Source organism: Abramis brama, assembly GCF_963993115.1.
Source record: "Abramis brama genome assembly, chromosome: 11".
NCBI lineage: Eukaryota > Metazoa > Chordata > Actinopteri > Cypriniformes > Leuciscidae > Abramis > Abramis brama.
In genome coordinates this window covers 39,203,945-39,222,487 of record NC_139973.1, presented here as the reverse complement: position 1 = coordinate 39,222,487, position 18,543 = coordinate 39,203,945, and the positions used below count along the sequence as shown (strand labels likewise).

The window sequence follows — 18,543 nt, the reverse complement described above, 5'->3', positions numbered from 1 at the left end:
ATATATATGTACATTTAGACCACTTAACTTATTGATTGCTACAAATATGTGGAGAGACTTTCAACCGGCATAACAAAAAAATGTCCTGGAGCAAATCACCCTTCATTAAACTGCTTTGATATTACAGTTTTTCTCAGTCGCTTTGGTGCATTTCTCACATCACTATTTACATTTGCACAACAGTTAGTTCAACCTCCACAACATTTAGTCATTTGTGCACATCATAGTAGCAGTTTCTCATTCCTTCCAACAAATTGCAAATGCTTTTGGACATGCATCAGTTGCTTTCATACAACTCTCTGCTGTTTTATAACATTATCACTTGCTTATGTCATGTCAGTCAAAATTAACTATACTTGTGAATGCTGAATAGGCATTCCATATAAAACGAATAGTGCTCATTTCATTGCTTGAGTCATTACATACAAAAATGTTGAACTAGTTGTCAAAATCTGTCAAGCAAATTTTACACATTTTTTTATATCTGTTTTTTTCCTGAAAATGTCTCCTAAATTGAACAGTTTCTCTCAGGTGAATCTCAGCTTTCACTGATGCTTTTACCCAAATGGCCCTGCTAGCGTTTGCAAGAGATGATATTCACTGTGTGATGTAGATGAAATTATGTGGCCAGACAGAGAGGAACGTCTGGATGTGCATGAATGATTACAGTACTATGTATGTTGTATGTTCAGTTCCAGTATGTACTGCAATATTGTGTACAGTTGTGCACAGCTCTACCCAAAGGGAGTTTATGTTTGTTGTAAATAAGGGTGTATTTTTTCTTTTGCACAATTTATTCTAACAAATTAGAATTGCAATTAAAATGCAGTAAAAATGTGAAACATACATATTCAGTGTATTGTACTCAGTTACCTCACTAAATACAGTAATGTGTAACTTTACTGTATTTTTCAAATGGCTGTGCAAATAGTATATAGTGCTGTCTTGAGCATTTTCAGGTAGTGTCACCAAGATCTGACTTTTTTTGCATTGGAAAACATTTACAGAGTAAACTGTCATAATGAAAACATGACAAAGCCATTTGACTATCTTGTTCATAAACGATGGTGTCAGGACTTTTCATCTTGATGACACTGACACTTTCATTGACATGAATACTTGCTTTTGAGGAATGAGCTATCCATTTTGAGCAAGTGACACGCTTTTGCAGGTTATCAACTAGGTTTTGCAGTTTGTACTAATTGTTTTGAGAACTGCATTAACTGTTGTGCAAATGTAAATATGTGGGAAATGCACCAAAGCGACTGAGAAAAACTGTAAAGTAATTATGTCCCTTGAAACGAGTCACATTTGAGGGTCATTTAAATGACATTTGAAAGTTTGAAACCTAAAATGCATCTGAAGAGTTTATCCTGAGGGTGTCAGTGTCGCTTCTTGCTAGATTCAGAGAACAGACTCGTATGAGACAAACACACAATACAACACACAAACATGCATCATATTTCTGAACACAAGACAATAAATCAAGATATTATAAAATACAATTACAAATAACCCATCAGAGTTGAGCATTTAGTAATTCCTTTTAATAGGTTAAATTAATTATTTAGGCTAACTGAAACAAGTTATGTCTTCAGAAATTCCAGAACGATACACAACTCAAACATCTAATTCCATAAGTAACATTAAAGCAGAACTAAGTAGATATACAGAAGATGCATCATTAAAATCACTTCAACATTAGAAAACTGCAGTAGGCTACATCTGCCGAAGAGTAATGTAAAAGCGCATTTAGAAACAGCTCTATTATAAAACAAACACACACACACACACACACACACACACAAACACACACACACACACGTTGAGTTTTCATGTTTTATGGGGACTCTCCATAGACATAATGATTTTTATACAGTACAAACAGTATATTCTGTCCCCTTACACTAAACCTTCCCCTAAACCTATAGGCCTACCCGTCACACAAAACTTTCTGCATTTTTACATTTTCAAAAAAACATCACTTAGTATCATTTATAAGCTGTTTTCCTCATGGGGACCAAAATGTCCATATTGCCATCGTTGTGGGGACATTTTGTATTTTATATTGACATTCTACACAATAATGTTTTTGCTGAGCCGAGGACTTTTAAAGGGTTAGTTCACCCAAAAATGGAAATTCTGTCAGTAATTACTCTCCCTCATGTTGTTTCAACCCTGTAAGACTTTCGTTCATCTTCTGAACACAAATTAAGATATTTTTGATTAAATCTGAGAGCTGATCACTCCTCCATAGGCTTCTAAGGGATTGAAACTTGCCGGCCCAGAAAAGTTATTAAAGACATCGTTAATACAGTCCAAGTGACTACAGTGGCTCAACCTTAAGTTTATAAAGCGACGAGAATACTTTTTGTGCGCAAAAAAACAACAAAAATAACGACTTTATTCCACAATTCATTTCCTTCTCTCTGGGCCTCGAGTTAGTTCACGTAGTGTTTTAGCGCAGCGCTTCTGTGTTATACGTCCCACGTAGGCTCACTATTGGCCGACGCTGGTCATGTGTGTGATGCGTGTGACGTGCAACACAGAAGTGCTGCGCTGTTACATTACATGAACTAACTCGAGGCCCAGAGAGAAGGAAATGAATAGTGGAATAAAGTAGTTGTTTTTGTTTGTTTTTGCGCACAAAAAGTATTCTCGTCGCTTGATAAACTTACGGTTGAGCCACTGTAGTCACTTGGACTATATTAACGATGTCTTTAATAACTTTTCTGGGCCGGCAAGTTTCAATCCCTTAGAAGCCTATGGAGGAGTGATCCAGCTCTCAGATTTAATCAAAAATATCTTAATTTGTGTTCAGAAGATGAACGAAAGTCTTACGGGGTTGGAACAACATGAGGGAGAGTAATTACTGACAGAGTTTTCATTTTTGGGAGAACTAACCCTTTAAGATCACCGCAGTGGCTTTTCAGATTTCAACAAGAGAGTATATTCATAAGCTAATACATTGTTTTAAGTCACTTTCTCAGAAACTCATACAGGTTTGACATTACATGAAGGTGAGAAAAGGACTCATTTGAACTATCGCTTTAAATCCACACATTGCTGGTTCCTTTCCTCAAATCACAACGATGCCAGTTTAAAAGTTATTTACAACAATCAAACTAAAGCTAGGACTAATTATCTGGACAAACTCGGTCAGGACATGTGGATTGTAAAACCAGGACTGTCCTAGTTTCATCTCCTCTCCTCTTTATAGTGTGCAGTTTTCATCAGGACATCACTGTGTCTCTGACTGGTGTTTGTTTCCCGCTCTGGTCTCGTTCCTCTCGTGATGATGATGATGAACCCGACGGGCCGCTTCTTCCTCATGCTGGATCATCTGATGGTCTTCAGGCCCTGCGTTCTGCTCTGATGTCTTCTTCTCTTCTTCTTTCTGCTCATTGATATGAATCTTCTGTTGTACCTGCAGATACGCCTGAACTCTGTGCCGCTGGGTCTGGCTCTCACTGAAGTCAATGACTCGACACTCGTACGTCCCCTCGTCTGATGGTTTGACGCTAGATAGACGGAGCTTATGTGAGATGTTGCTGCCAACCACTTTTACCACCTTAAAGCAAATATAAAATATGGTTACTGAACATTCACATTAAGCTAATTAAGTTTGAAAATTAAAGGGGAAATTAAAAATTCTCTGTATGGAGAATTCAGAAACCCTTGTTATAGTGACACCGGTGGCCGTTATAGTGAAATGCAGTTAGTGCCTTACAGTTCGTGCTCACGTAACGCACACAAGACTGAACGTGATTTAAGGCCTTAATATACTCATGATGAAAATCTTTTTCATTCTTTGCGTATTGCAGAGATATACAGTTATCGAACATCCAGACACGGCCACACAGCGAACAACATTTAGATCAGGGTTCACCAATCTCGGTCCTGGAGGGCCGCTGTCCTGCAGAGTTTAGCTCCAACCCCAATTAAACACACCTGAACCAGCTAATCAAGGTCTCACTAGGCATACTAGAAACTTTCAAACAGGTGTGTTGGAGCTAAACTCTGCAGGACAGCGGCCCTCCAGGACCGAGATTGGTGAACCCTGATTTAGATGAATCCGTAAATACGTGCTTCACGCTTTCCTCTCAATAACAGAATAAACACAACAGCGGTGAGAAAACAGCGGTTCAGAAATCATCTGATCATAGAGATGTGGATCTGAGATTCACCAGCATCACGACGACAGATGAGCTCATTAATATCACACGGTTATGATAGTTTGATAGTATGATATTATATTTGAGACTATAGATTATATGTGAGAATATAGTTTTAATTAATCCCTTTTCCTTGCATGACACATTGACATTACAGTACATAATGGCTCTTTTGGCATTATCCTGAACATTTTAAGTATTAATTTCATGTGTGAATGATAGAGAGGCTCTCAGGAGCGCAACCATCACGTTTCGATTTTCCCAACAAAAACGTCCCGAATCCATATAAAAATCAGTCTACAGGCTTTCATAGACAAACTAAGTCAGGGAAGGTCTCGTTTTTTAAGTGTTGTTACAAACTGTTCACACATTAGCAATAAATAAGTGATTAATACATTAAAATTCTTACATATAGCCCCTTTAAGAAAATGTGAATTGCAGTGGGATGCAATACAATGATCATGTTTATGAGCACCGATTAATATCTATTGAAGAAATTCCTTCTCACAAGAGGTATAATTGATGAACATAAATCAATATAAAGGTATGCAAAAGCACCACATAGCAGAAATTTCTGTGCAGAATTACTAAAAAAAATTATTTAAAGAATAGGCAAGAGTGACTATTGACTATTGTGATCAGTATTTCAACAAGAAAAGCAAAACGTATTAGTTTGATCTTCCCTCTCTCTCTCTCTCTTCTCTCTCTCATACATACATACATACATACATATATACAGTACATACATACATATACATATACATATATATACATATACATATACATATACATATACATATATATACATATACATATACATATATACATATACATATACATATATATATATATATATAGCATCGTAAAATTTCAGAATAAAGCAACAGAAATCAGAATCAGAAAATAATGCATATGGAAACCTGAACATTAAATTAAATTAAGAGAAATTTCTAAATGCAAAACTCACACTTATTTTATTCGCCCCCATTGGTGTGTTTTCCTGTGGAATCACCTGTAGACACATCAACATATCAAAACTAAAGCTAAGACTGATTATCTGGACAAACTGTGTCCAACTCTGTCTCAGGACACGCCATACGGTTCGTAAAATCGGCACATGATTTAAAAAAAACAAAACATAGCAACATATATTGGTTAAAATATTTCTTGTTTTTTAGAAATATTATTTTATAACTGTTTTTTAGAAATATTATTACTTTATAACTGGTACTGAATAAATTATAATTATATATATTAATATAATTTCTCCACCATCTTGGAATACCAAGGTATTAATGGTCCAAAAATCATAATACGGTACACTGGCTGCTTGGTAAAATAAAAAATATATAGTTATATTTATAACAATGTTGGGTAGAGTTGGGTAAATCAAACTGCTTGATAATCTACCAAATCTATTTGAAAGAATAAGTATTCATCTTTAATAGATGAAAACAACGTAAAAACATTCGAACAAATCAAAGGTGAGTTTGCGGCTTTCCTGATTGGTTGTGGATGCGTGTGGCTCCGCCCAGTCTCGGCTGTGTCTGGTGTACCACCACTGGATCTCCAAAGAGACTGAGGCTGAAGAAGCTCCTCTGAAGGAGCAGGACATCTCCACGTCATCTCCAGCCTGAGACACCACGTCACGAGGAACCTCGGTGAAAAGAGCTGAGGAGAAAGAGATTAAAACTAGTATTAGTCATCCTGCTCTCTATAGATATAATCACACTGGTTCTGCGAATCTCTTCACACAGATGCTTTCAGTCGTGTGTATGAGTGTGTGTGTGTTTTTAGACGTCTGACAGTCCAAAGCTCAAGAAAACTAATTGCAAACAGGACTGGAGATAATTAAGCAGATACATTTAAGGACAAACAATATAATTAATTCATTAGTATAAAACACACACACACACACACACACACACACAGTCTGATGGCCTAAAGGGACTCATAATGACTCTGCCGTTCTCCATGTCTTCATTCAATTCTGCTATTTATTTCTCACTGGACTATTGTTCAAGTCTTTCAAATAAGTGAATATTAATCGATAAGCTTCCCCATATTCATACTTTGTCTGAAAAGGCAATGAAAGCTGTAAACTACGGTGAATTGTATATATAGGTATGTTTTTGGTGTTTTGCAAAAACGTATGTAGATGCGAAAAATAAATAATATAAAATAATTAAGGAATAACGATTATATTATTAAATATTAGCCTCATGCAAACCCCGAGATGTTGAGCACAGCATTTATTTCAAGATTTGCATTTTTATTTGCTTAGAAGAGAGCTCTCTAGGGGACATTTTTCACTATATTTGCCTGGCATAAAAAAATCTTTGAAGATCTTTGATATCCTGGTAATTTAGCAGTGATCTGAAACTATTGCACTCAACAAACCTCAAGATAGCACATGTGGCAATGCCAGCATTTTGAGTCTATGCAACATTAGTAACACACACACACACACACACTGTCAACATCCCTTTGCATCTTTGTAATTACTCCCTGATTTCTGCTCTTTGTCTCTGTAATGAGAGTGTACAGTGTGACCATCTGTTGTCTTTGTTTGGAGAGAGAAAGACAGTTTCTCTGGTCATTAATATGCACAGTCTCTATTCGGCTGGTATAAAGGTTATTACCCAGAGTCTAAGATGGTGCAGCGTTACAGTCTGAGAGCTGATCTGACCAGTGCTAAAACTCATATTTAACAGATCGTGATTGAAAAAGCTGTATATGCTTATCAGACCCAGAGGATCAACAGGATCAACAGTGGCAGGGGTTACAGTCATCTCTCTTTTAACTGTTTATAAGCACTGCACATCTTCACACTGCTTTTTTGATTGATCTTTTTGTCACTCAAATGGGATTTATGAATTTCCAATGCAAGTGAAAATATGTCTCTTTCTTCTCTGCTCTGCTGTCGCTCGAGTCGTTTCCTAATCTAGATTTCTAATAAACCTGGCATTGTATACAACAAATATTTTTGGCTCTGTGACAAATTGCTTATGTTCCTCCAGGATAAAAGCGCCTGATGCATGCATAAATGTAAATGCGCATTTTCTTTATGTGTGAAATACATTAACGACCTAAAATGTTTAACTAAAAGTTCTTCTGCATTCAGCAAAAACATTTTTAATTTAGAACAGCTGCATTTGATTTGTTGTTTTTTTCCTTATGAACTGTGTATTTTATTTTGTTGATGTATCCTTTTTGCATATTAATACTGTATTATTTTTTGTACTGTATATCATGTACAGTATAATATTTGGTATTTTTCTTTTCCTCTTGCCTTGAGAATCTACCTTTAAATAAACTATATTCAAATAAAAATTACTATTATAATTATTATTTTTCTATAGTGAAAAATGCAAGGTAACTTTTTCCAGGATTAATAAAAATATTGAAATATATCATGATATTTTTAGAATATTTAAGTAATATTACATGAGCAAGAGGAATAACAGCATGCTTGTAATGCTTTAGAAATCATCCTGTATCCTTGCCCTGACTGATTTCCCAGGAATATTGCCTCGGATCTGTTAGGATGTTCCTTGTTCTTCATGGTGACGTTTTTTCCATGGAAATGCACTAATGTAATTTAATGTGTTTAATTGCATGCTAGCGCAATCAAATCAAGTTAATTACGCATTCAATAATTGTATTATTTTTAATGAATTCAGTGAAATTAATTACATTTTAACTCTAATATTACAGGCTACATTGTTCTGCGTTAAACACATAATTGCTCTCTAACCCAAAGGCTGAATGCTTTTTATTTGTGCGTGCTTTTATTTCTTACCGTTTTTGATAAATTAAGAAATAAGTACAAGAGGTCTTGCAATATTGTGAGAAGTCACAGTTAAAGACTGCAGTAGAGTGCCTGTATACACAGTAGCTGTTAGTATAATGTGTATTTTATGATGACAGGAACACTGTATTGACCAATCAGAATTACCGTGGACTAAAACTCTGTCTGAAGCGTTTGCATGAAGGCACCGACTAAGCTTCAAAAACTGGCGACAAACGCATATTTAAACTTTGGATTCTGACATGCATTGTTGCCTTCCTATCTCTGTATATGGCAATGTTTTTCAGATTTCAGATACAGCCAGCTTTAAAAACCTCATTTTAGCCATCAGGGCTTTTACTGCACCATGACATGCACTGTTACAATAGATCTCTCAGAGAAGTGAGCATTACCTACAACGGCAATTCTCAAAAGGTGTACCACTGAATGACAGAAGTGAGTGTAGGAAGGCAAGAAAAAAAAAAAAAGACAAATAAGAAAGCTGCAGACACCAGCATGATATTTGTTCCCTCGCCTCAACAAAGGGTTCATGGTTTAATCTCAGCTGGAGGAAGACCTCCACACAGATGAAGACAGACAGCATAGGTCACGAAACCCCCTGTAGTCATTATTAAACCAGCTCACGCTGACCTGAGAAATGGAGACAAATCACAGCTGAACATGATATGGCAAAGTCTGTGCAGCAAATGCTCCCATGTTTCAATATACCAGCTTTAAATGTTAATGTTTTAATGTTAGTTTTTATTAAATATTCCAGTTAAGAACATTTGTTCATGTTTGTCAACTTCTGCAATGATAAACTGACAATTTTTTCAGATATATTCCAGCTGTGACTTCATTTTTTCTTTCTCTAATTAAAATGGTTGATAAAAAATGATTGTGATTTTAACAGTAAGATACTGTAAAAATGTTACAGTGAAAAACTGTTAATTGGTTAACAGAAAGTTTCCTTACTATATACGGTAAATAACTGTGATAGATCTAATGGTACATTTAATATAATTTTACTTTAAAATTAATACCGTTAAATTTACAGTTTTTGGAAGTGAAAATGAACAAGTCATTGTATAATTTACAGTGAAAAACCGTAAATTGACATTCCCACAATTCCCTTCGTGACACTTCACATTTTATGTATTTTTGTTGAAATAACTGTTTCTTCATAGTTTTCTTAGTTTTTTTCGAATAAGTTATGTACATTAGGGTTTTATGTTACGTTTAATGTTGTTAAATTAATGTTTATTGTATTTTTAAATTTCATGTGTGTTACCATGATGGTGTTTAGTGTTTGTGTGAATGACACTGTGCAGCTTCGATATATATTAGTATTAACTTTCTTGTGGAAGAACTGCTTGTGATGAGCTTTGATTGATCATGTGACTCTCATTACTGCTGTGATTGGTGGTTGTCAGTGTGTTACAATAGTACAAAACAGATATTAATACTTTAACAGGTCAGTAAATTAACATTATATCAGATAATGAAATATGGTTTATTACTGTAAATTTTAAGTTAAGTCTGTATTAAGTCTGTAAGTCTACTGTATTTTTTACAGGACATTTCTGGTAAACACAGCTGCCAGTTTTTTACTGTAATTTTTTTTTTTTTTTACAGTGTAGTCAACTTATGTTTTTCAATATACTCAATATAGCTTTAGAGAAGGCTAACATGATGGAAAATCTATTTCCTGTAACTAACAAAAGCCAGTTTCAAATCATCATACAGAAAATCTTTTTTGAAGGAAGCAAGTTTGGTCAAACGATTTGATGAATTCTGTGATGTTTTGTGGTGTTAGTCCGCTACAGTTACTTCCTTAAAGCAGAACATGAGAGTGAACTTTCACAGAACTCATCGGATCGTTCACTCAGCTTGTGCACTTCACTGAAACACAAGACCACAGATTTGAGGACTAACTTTAACTTTTAATTGACTCCCAGTGGAGAGGCTGGTAATCTAACCTGAGAGATTCAATAATCCGCTCATTCACAGCTCCCTCTTTATATTGATCAAAGACAGATTAACAGATCAAAAATACACAGCATTAATCACACAACACAGGAGAACAAAGCAGGGGAAGCACAGTTACAAAACCCGGAGAGTGAATGAATTACTGTAAAAGATGGCCATGAAACTATTTCTATTCAGGGAAATTACTCCACACTGTTCTTTTTACACCATTGAAAACTGAGAACAGAATGAAAAACTATGGTCATTTTGCAAGTGATGAAATTGAATCTGTCTGTTCAATACTGACTGTACTGTCAATATTCAATATATAGTGAGGAAAATAAGTATTTGAACACCCTGCTATTTTGCAAGTTCTCCCACTTAGAAATCATGGAGGGGTCTGAAATTGTCATCGTAGGTGCATGTCCACTGTGAGAGACATAATCTAAAAAAAAAAATCCAGAAATCACAATGTATGATTTTTTAACTATTTATTTGTATGATACAGCTGCAAATAAGTATTTGAACACCTGAGAAAATCAATGTTAATATTTGGTACAGTAGCCTTTGTTTGCAATTACAGAGGTCAAACGTTTCCTGTAGTTTTTCACCAGGTTTGCACACACTGCAGGAGGGATTTTGGCCCACTCCTCCACACAGATCTTCTCTAGATCAGTCAGGTTTCTTGGCTGTCGCTGAGAAACACAGAGTTTGAGCTCCCTCCAAAGATTCTCTATCGGGTTTAGGGTTAGGGTTAGGGTTAGGCCCATCTTCAATGCTCTAACTGAGGGAAGGAGGTTGTTCCCCAAAATCTCGCAATACATGGCCCCGGTCATCCTCTCCTTAATACAGTGCAGTCGCCCTGTCCCATGTGCAGAAAAACACCCCCAAAGCATGATGCTACCACCCCCATGCTTCACAGTAGGGATGGTGTTCTTGGGATGGTACTCATCATTCTTCTTCCTCCAAACATGTTTAGTGGAATTATGACCAAAAAGTTCTATTTTGGTCTCATCTGACCACATGACTTTCTCCCATGACTCCTCTGGATCATCCAAATGGTCATTGGCAAACTTAAGACGGGCCTTGACATGTGCTGGTTTAAGCAGGGGAACCTTCCGTGCCATGCATGATTTCAAACCATGACGTCTTAGTGTATTACCAACAGTAACCTTGGAAACGGTGGTCCCAGCTCTTTTCAGGTCATTGACCAGCTCCTCCCGTGTAGTTCTGGGCTGATTTCTCACCTTTCTTAGGATCATTGAGACCCCACGAGGTGAGATCTTGCATGGAGCCCCAGTCCGAGGGAGATTGACAGTCATGTTTAGCTTCTTCCATTTTCTAATGATTGCTCCAACAGTGGACCTTTTTTCACCAAGCTGCTTGGCAATTTCCCCGTAGCCCTTTCCAGCCTTGTGGAGGTGTACAATTTTGTCTCTAGTGTCTTTGGACAGCTCTTTGGTCTTGGCCATGTTAGTAGTTGGATTCTTACTGATTGTATGGGGTGGACAGGTGTCTTTATGCAGCTAATGACCTCAAACAGGTGCATCTAATTTAGGATAATAAATGGAGTGGAGGTGGACATTTTAAAGGCAGACTAACAGGTCTTTGAGGGTCAGAATTCTAGCTGATATACAGGTGTTCAAATACTTATTTGCAGCTGTATCATACAAATAAATAGTTAAAAAATCATATATTGTGATTTCTGGATTTTTTTTTTTAGATTATGTCTCTCACAGTGGACATGCACCTACGACGACAATTTCAGACCCCTCCATGATTTCCAAGTGGGAGAACTTGCAAAATAGCAGGGTGTTCAAATACTTATTTTCCTCACTGTATCTACATCAGTTGCCATGACTCAAAGGTCCAGTGAAGTGCCTCAACATGCAGCATTCTTCAATGTGTGTAGGTAAAGTCCACTGAAACATGAAACGGCTCCTCCCCTTTTTAAAATAACCAATAGCGTTTAGTCTATATCACCGCTCGGCCAGAGCCGCTGAGCTCGAGTCGTTGAAGCCACAGTTACCTCCTAATCTTGAACAGTTTCTCCTCCATATCGCTTTAAAATACAGTATTCTGTGCAGAATTCAGTCGGGTCCGATACGTTTTCTGGTCTGTGGCGACTCGATCGTACGATCCGCTCTGTGTGTCGTGTCTCTGGACCGGAGCTGCGGCGGTTCGTGTGACACTAACGTGAAACCAGACTTTATTCGCCCAATGGAAAGCATATTTACACTGTCTGAATCATTCCCTATCCCCTATATAGTGCACTACGTGCCATTCACCATGTAGAAAATAATAAATGTGTGAAAAAGTGATTTCAGCCGCAGCTTCAGCGTCTATTTATAATGTAGGGGGCTGGGCTTCAGATTCTAGAGAGCATTTGATTGGACAGAAAATCTGATGAGAAGCTGATGTGCATGTCATCAAAATCACTGATCTATACTGGCGGGAGTGAGAGACTGTACATTTTTAATTATCTTCTAAATGTGAATTTTGTCATTGTTTTGGTGCACACTAGCTTCTAACAGTAAATCTAACATATTCATACTAAAAGCCAAAAACGTCAATTTGATTTCATGGGGACTTTAAGCATCAGTTCCAGGTCCGTAGCCAGCCAATTGAAAGGGGGGGTTCTTTTTTTCAAAAAGTGGACCTTTTTTCAGTTTTTCTCCTCCTTTTGTATTTAATTATGAGGTTCAAATATTTTAGGTGCATCAAAAAGCGTGCTCGTTTAGATACCATTGTTGTCAAATTGCTTTGGAGATTTTTTTCCCATTTACGTCAGCTAAATGCACTATTTTTCAGGCTGTTTTAGATAATAGAATGCCTAAAAATCTATACACTATCTGGGAAAACAATGATAGTTACTCAGTAAAAAAAAAAAAAAAAAAAAAAAATCACCCAGTAGAGCCTAACCTATTTTGTATTTAATTGTTCTCCAGCGGCAACTAAAAAGAGGCAACCATTATCTGACTATTTTTAAGTTAGCCAACCTACATAGGTAAAATTGGAATTTGGTGTAAACATCATTACATCATATCATTACATTGTCCGCGGTTCGTCTGACGCTGCTTCTGAATCTCTCTCCGGTCGGTGAGGTTTACTGTTAGTGTTCCGTATAAAAAACTTTGATATTAACTTCAGCCGGTTAGCCAGTAAGCTCGCTACGACGCCGGTGAAACATACAACAGCCCGCCAGCCCCTGATGACAACGACGTTCGTTAGTTTTTATTGGCAGTTGGCAAACAAGCTGAGTTATGCGCGATGCATTACCGTCCGCCACCACGCACGGTAATAGAGCTTGTGTTTCTTCTTTTTGCCGCTTTCGCATTGCGAGAACTCTCTCTGAACTGCACGCGCGGCACACACACGTCCAGCTACAATAATCAAATTTGAAATAGCAACCTAGAATATTTGTCACAAGCATTGATTAAAACAATGATGACAATAATCACATGAAAAAAAACAAAAAAAAAACGACCTAAATTCTGGACCTTTGGCAGTGAGAGGGGTGGTTCGTTCGAACCACCCGAACCCCCCCTGCCTTGAGTTCAATGTCAAGACACTAGCTGTCGGAAAAAGGAAAACTGGGAATTTTGTGCTGCTCATGCCCATAATGTCACAACATTGGCGTCAGAGGAATTCAGAGGTTTGGAGAAGACGACCATGGAAAACCCTTAGATCTTACACTTTATTTTCTGTCCAGCTGGTTACATCCTTGCAGGACTGCAATTCAGTTATGTTTGGATTAAATTTGACTAAAGACATTGAATGGGTCTTAATTCTGTTTATGTCTGTTTGAAATTATAGATCAAAATATAGTTGAATATTTGTTGTTTCCACTGTTGGTACGTGTTGCCAATGGACCCTGCCATTAATAGAAGCTTTTTATAAACAGTTAAACATGTGGATGTAAATTAGCAATGTTGCTTTAATCCAGCTTGTTTACAGTTTGTATTTTAAAAATGTTCATTAACATGCATTGAACAAAACAATTATGAAACACAAAACATGAAACATAAAATGTAAAAGAAAACACAAAAATATTTAACCATTGTTTTTAACACTAAATCTTTTTTTTTTTTTTAATGTATAACTTTGTAACATTTCAAACCTGTGGCAACCTGACATTTGAAAAAAAAAAATTTATAACTGTCTCAGAAAATACTCAAAACTGTCATGAGAGCACAGATTAAACTTTCATTTACAGTAGTTGACTCATCTTAATGAATGCCAGCATGGTTTTATTAATTTGATACCCATTCAAAAAATACAATAATGTTATTTCTATTTAAGGCAGCTTTAACTAGGTGTTACCATCAAACAAAGCACTGCTAGAAAAAGTAAATGTAGGCTAAATGGAATTTTAAATCAATAATAATAGCCTACTTTATAGTTACTGTGATATATTTAATTTGCCTCAGTCTATGTCATATGTTTTAATTTGGTTTGAGTTAAAACTGCTTCATGACCTATTTCAGCTAATATCATCCATCATAAAACATATCAGCAGTTTATAAGAAACTTTCAAAAAACAATGGTTTCAAGCTCTATTCATAAATGTTGAGTTAAACACTTCATTAAATCAACAACAGAAGCGCAAAACTAAATAAGCTGCCTATCCAGACAGGATATATGTGCGTGCTGAATCAGTTCACGCATGTATGATGCCCCAGAAACGCAATCTAGGTTTGGCAGCTCATTGAGACACATCCCACGACACTCAATCCCGTTTCATTAGTTCCCGTTCCTCACGCCTACCGTTTCCAGATACGTGGTTGTCCACCACCAAATTCGCGCTGATTTGGGCATAAATTCCCACCGAGTGTAAAATCCACAGCATCTCTCCAAACGAGCCCATGTCTGCTCTATGCACTCATCAGATCTTCCAGTGAACCGGCAGCCGAGCGCGTGTGTCGGTCGAGTGGGCGTCGGTGTCCCGGAGCGCGGAGGAACACACGCGGAGGGGCGCGTGTGTGTGATGAGGTCAGGTGAATTATCAATTAGGCGGAGGGATATAAACTGCTCGCACTATCAGGTATGAGACCGGTGCATTGAAAGTCACATTCTAAGTGTGCAAACTAAACAGTTCCACAATTATTGCCCCGGAATACGACGACTTTTCATTCAATATTGGTGCATGATGAACAGATGATCAGTCATCATTTGTACGTTTTGCACTTGCAGTTCTGGCTAGTGCCTTCTACAAAACAACCTTATGGTGTGTTCAAGTCATGCTGGAAAGAGTTGAACGCACCTTTCTTTAGGCACCTAGGTGGCATGTCAGTGAGACAATATGGCGGACACAATAGAGTCAGCGTCTGGACAGTAAATTTGTTGAAATGAAATTATTATTTTTTCCATGCATACACAGTATGATTGTACACTTACGATACATAGCGGTTCAATTTACAGCACCATCATAAGTTGAATAAACCTTAAAAAAACACACACAAAAAACACATCATGTTATAGAAGTAGATTAAAAAAAACCTTGCTGAAGATTTTGACTTGAACGCACCAGATGTAGTAATTATGACTTCCCAACTTGTAAATATGAACTTCCCTGAAGGACTTGATTAGATCCAGTTAGATTTATTAGATCTGAGGGGCTGTTTACATGACAACTAAAATGTTTTCTGTTTTGGCCGTTCATAACACGATAACGGCGTTTTGGGTGCCTGAAAACGCAAACTATTGAAATGTTTTTTGAGAACAATACCTTATTGTCTCCATGTAAACTACAAAAACGCAATTCATGAAAACAGGGACATCATGCACATGTGTAGGCTATTACGTGTCCATCTACTGGCACACAGCACATCGCCAACTACTGGCCTGGCAGCAGAATACAGCGTTTTTAGTCCTTTTCGCAGATCCGAATGGGGATCATTTTGACAACGTGTTATCATCTAATGCAAAGAAAAAACATTTCCGTTTTTAGTACATTGTTGTCATGTAAACGTACCCTAAGAAAGTCTTACTTTTTTGTTGCTATGAGAACAAATGCATAAAATATTCCTTCCTGACAGACATCACTATAATGCCCTATAAATACATACATATATATATATATATATGGTTTTTGAGCAGCCTTCACATTGATATACTGGCCTTTGCCTTCATTTCTTTGAGCTAGACTGCAGTGTTTTATAATCTCACAGACTGTCCAACCATATCTAGCAGGTTCATAAATATTAAATATAGCTGTGAGGATGGAGGATATGGAAAAACCTGTGCTAAAATAGCTGAATATGCCTCACAAATGTTAATCTGCCTGGTTCTCAAACCCACTGACAGACATCAGGATCAGGTGCTGAGCCCAAGGGAGTTTAACCCGGACTGATCTTGAGTACGTTTGCTTTTGCCAACATGAAGAAGATGTTTAACATGTAAATGAAGAGGGTAAGATCACTACTTGATGGTGTATTGTAACGGCAGACCCCAAACTCTAAACAAAAACCCTAGAAATGAAAGGAACAGTCCACAGAAAGGAGAAAAGTCTTGTTTTATATCAAATATATGATTTAAGCCATGCACAGATGCACTCTCAATCGTAATAATAATACATTAAATCATTCACACAGTAGTTGTCTGTTGAATGTTTTTCACAAGTTTTTAGTTGCTTTAAAGGTCAGTAGAAAATTGCATGCTGTCTCTCTGAACTTTTCAATCAGCGATATTTGCTTTTAACATCGAGTTTTATTGCAGATACAGTCTGGTGGATTTAAATGTCTCTCTTGCTGTGAGGGACAAGGCCAGCACTTTAGCAGCTGCTAACCGTGAAGGTGTCATTAAATGAGGTCAAGTGTCTTCATATAAGCTGTGGAAAACATGGCTTGCAGCGCAAATACAGAATATAGATTTTCTGAAAGCTAATCTTTTGACTGCTTTATTGGCCCTTGATGCCGTTGGCTTTCAAGCTGGGAACCTTGCATGAGCAGCGGGTTGCAACGTCGGCTGATTTTAGATTTTATTTTGGCCTCAGCACTTAGTTGATCAATATGATAATTGATTGGCCTGCAAGACAGGCTGGCTGTGTTAATGAGTTAGTGATTAAATGGTAATGAAAAGGTTCAAGCACCCACTGCTGCTTTGGCAAGAGCTCTTGCTGACAGGCTTAAGAAGGAAACAACCTCGAATCAAAAAAACAAAATAGCATTTTAAAATGCCTGATTGAACAAAGAAATTTTCAGAAGTTAGCACAATTTGTTTGAAGGAGTCATTGCTAATTTTTGCATGTGGCAGAAGCAAACATAACGTTTTAAAAATGCATAGAACAAAGAAACAACTCTACGGGTGTGCAATAATTTAACTTTTAGCATGTGAAATTACTTGAATGAAAACTTGCATGAATGTGGACAACAGCATTTGATGTCATGCTCATAAATTTATACATAAATTCAAAGTATTCAAATATATTATCTTATATTATTATATTACAGTTTTATATTTACATTTTTAGTAATTTCACCATGTGCTTTTGTCATTTTATTCGATTTTGGGGTTTTCTTTAAATATTGCTATTTAGGTTTAGTTTATTTTTATTTCAGTTTTAGTTTGAATTTATTTTCAGTTAATAATTTTAGCGCCAAGGTTTTTCAACTATTTCGTTTTTATATTATTTTGGCTTTATTTAAATTAACAGAAATAGTTTTAGATTTAGTTACCAAAAATGACCCTGCTGCACACCATGCAATGTTGAGATTTGTGTTCTTTGTGTCCAGACAGTCACAAGAGCTCAGTTACAAGCACAAAACTTTGCTTTCTGCTTGAACATTGATCTTGAGTGCACAAACACACACTAAACACATGCATCATCTCTGGCTGTGTTTCAGAGCGGCAGTCGATGGGTTTTCAGGTTGAGTGATGGCAGGTGTGGTGTTTTACTGGCACACGGTCCTCTTCTCTCTGCTCCTGAAAGCCACGTGCGTCTCTTCATAAGTGCCAGCTGTGAGACGCCAAGACTAGAAATGGCCAATAACAACAGATGCAAAAATGCCAGAAAGAGAGAGTGAGGAGAAGTGAGGCATGGAATGAAAAACTGAAACGGTCGTTCCTGTTCTGCAGTTCCATATGAACTCCATCTGATTAAAATGAATGCATATGCTTGTGATGTAATTTAAGGAAAAAACTATATCGGACTTTCAGAAATCTGCTCTGGTTAATTTCAAACGCTTTACTGATGTTTATGAAGAGCTGAAGTTGAGATGAAGTTTGTTTTGCTCATTTCAACCATCTTTTGAAAAGTTGGCATTATCATACCAGTGTTTGTATTTTGAAGGATGTCATTTTTAGAGCAGTATACAGTGTTTTTCTTTAGCTCATGTAATGTTGAGATTCTGCTGTACAATTTATCCTGCAGTGTTAAAAATAAATAAATAAAAATTACCTTTCATTTGTAAAGCATTTAATTCATTGCAATGACTGCATTTGCATTTTATGTAATGTATATATTTGGGTTGAATTTCCAACAAAATGAACTATATCATGAGAGCTATGAGAAAAAAAAATCTATTAAAAAAACAGAAAAGGTATTTAAAACACAATGCAATGACTAATTCAAAATACTGGGAAAACACCTGTGAAAAATTCTTTCATATT

The 18,543-nt window shown here is 36.7% G+C and overlaps 1 protein-coding gene across 1 annotated transcript; it reads right to left on the bottom strand.

Moving 5' to 3' along the window:
- Nucleotides 1-2,499: 2,499 nt before the first annotated feature.
- vstm2lb (V-set and transmembrane domain containing 2 like b) lies at nt 2,500-14,873 on the bottom strand. The gene is made up of 4 exons (XM_084128853.1): nt 14,701-14,873; nt 5,680-5,846; nt 5,143-5,190; nt 2,500-3,571 (listed from the first exon to the last, which is right to left on the bottom strand). Exons 1-4 carry the CDS (start codon nt 14,798-14,800, stop codon nt 3,242-3,244), a joined length of 645 nt encoding a protein of 214 aa, XP_083984979.1. The 5' UTR covers nt 14,801-14,873; the 3' UTR covers nt 2,500-3,241.
- Nucleotides 14,874-18,543: the final 3,670 nt, after the last annotated feature.

Excerpts from the sequence above, each read along its gene's own strand:
- vstm2lb (XM_084128853.1), bottom strand. The coding sequence starts at position 14,800 with ATGGGCTCGTTTGGAGAGATGCTGTGGATTTTACACTCGGTGGGAATT. Across the intron at positions 5,847-14,700 it reads CAACCACGTATCTGGAAACG|CTCTTTTCACCGAGGTTCCT; the intron begins GTAGGCGTGAGG and ends CTTTCTCCTCAG. Across the intron at positions 5,191-5,679 it reads CACACGCATCCACAACCAAT|CAGGTGATTCCACAGGAAAA; the intron begins CAGGAAAGCCGC and ends TTGATGTGTCTA.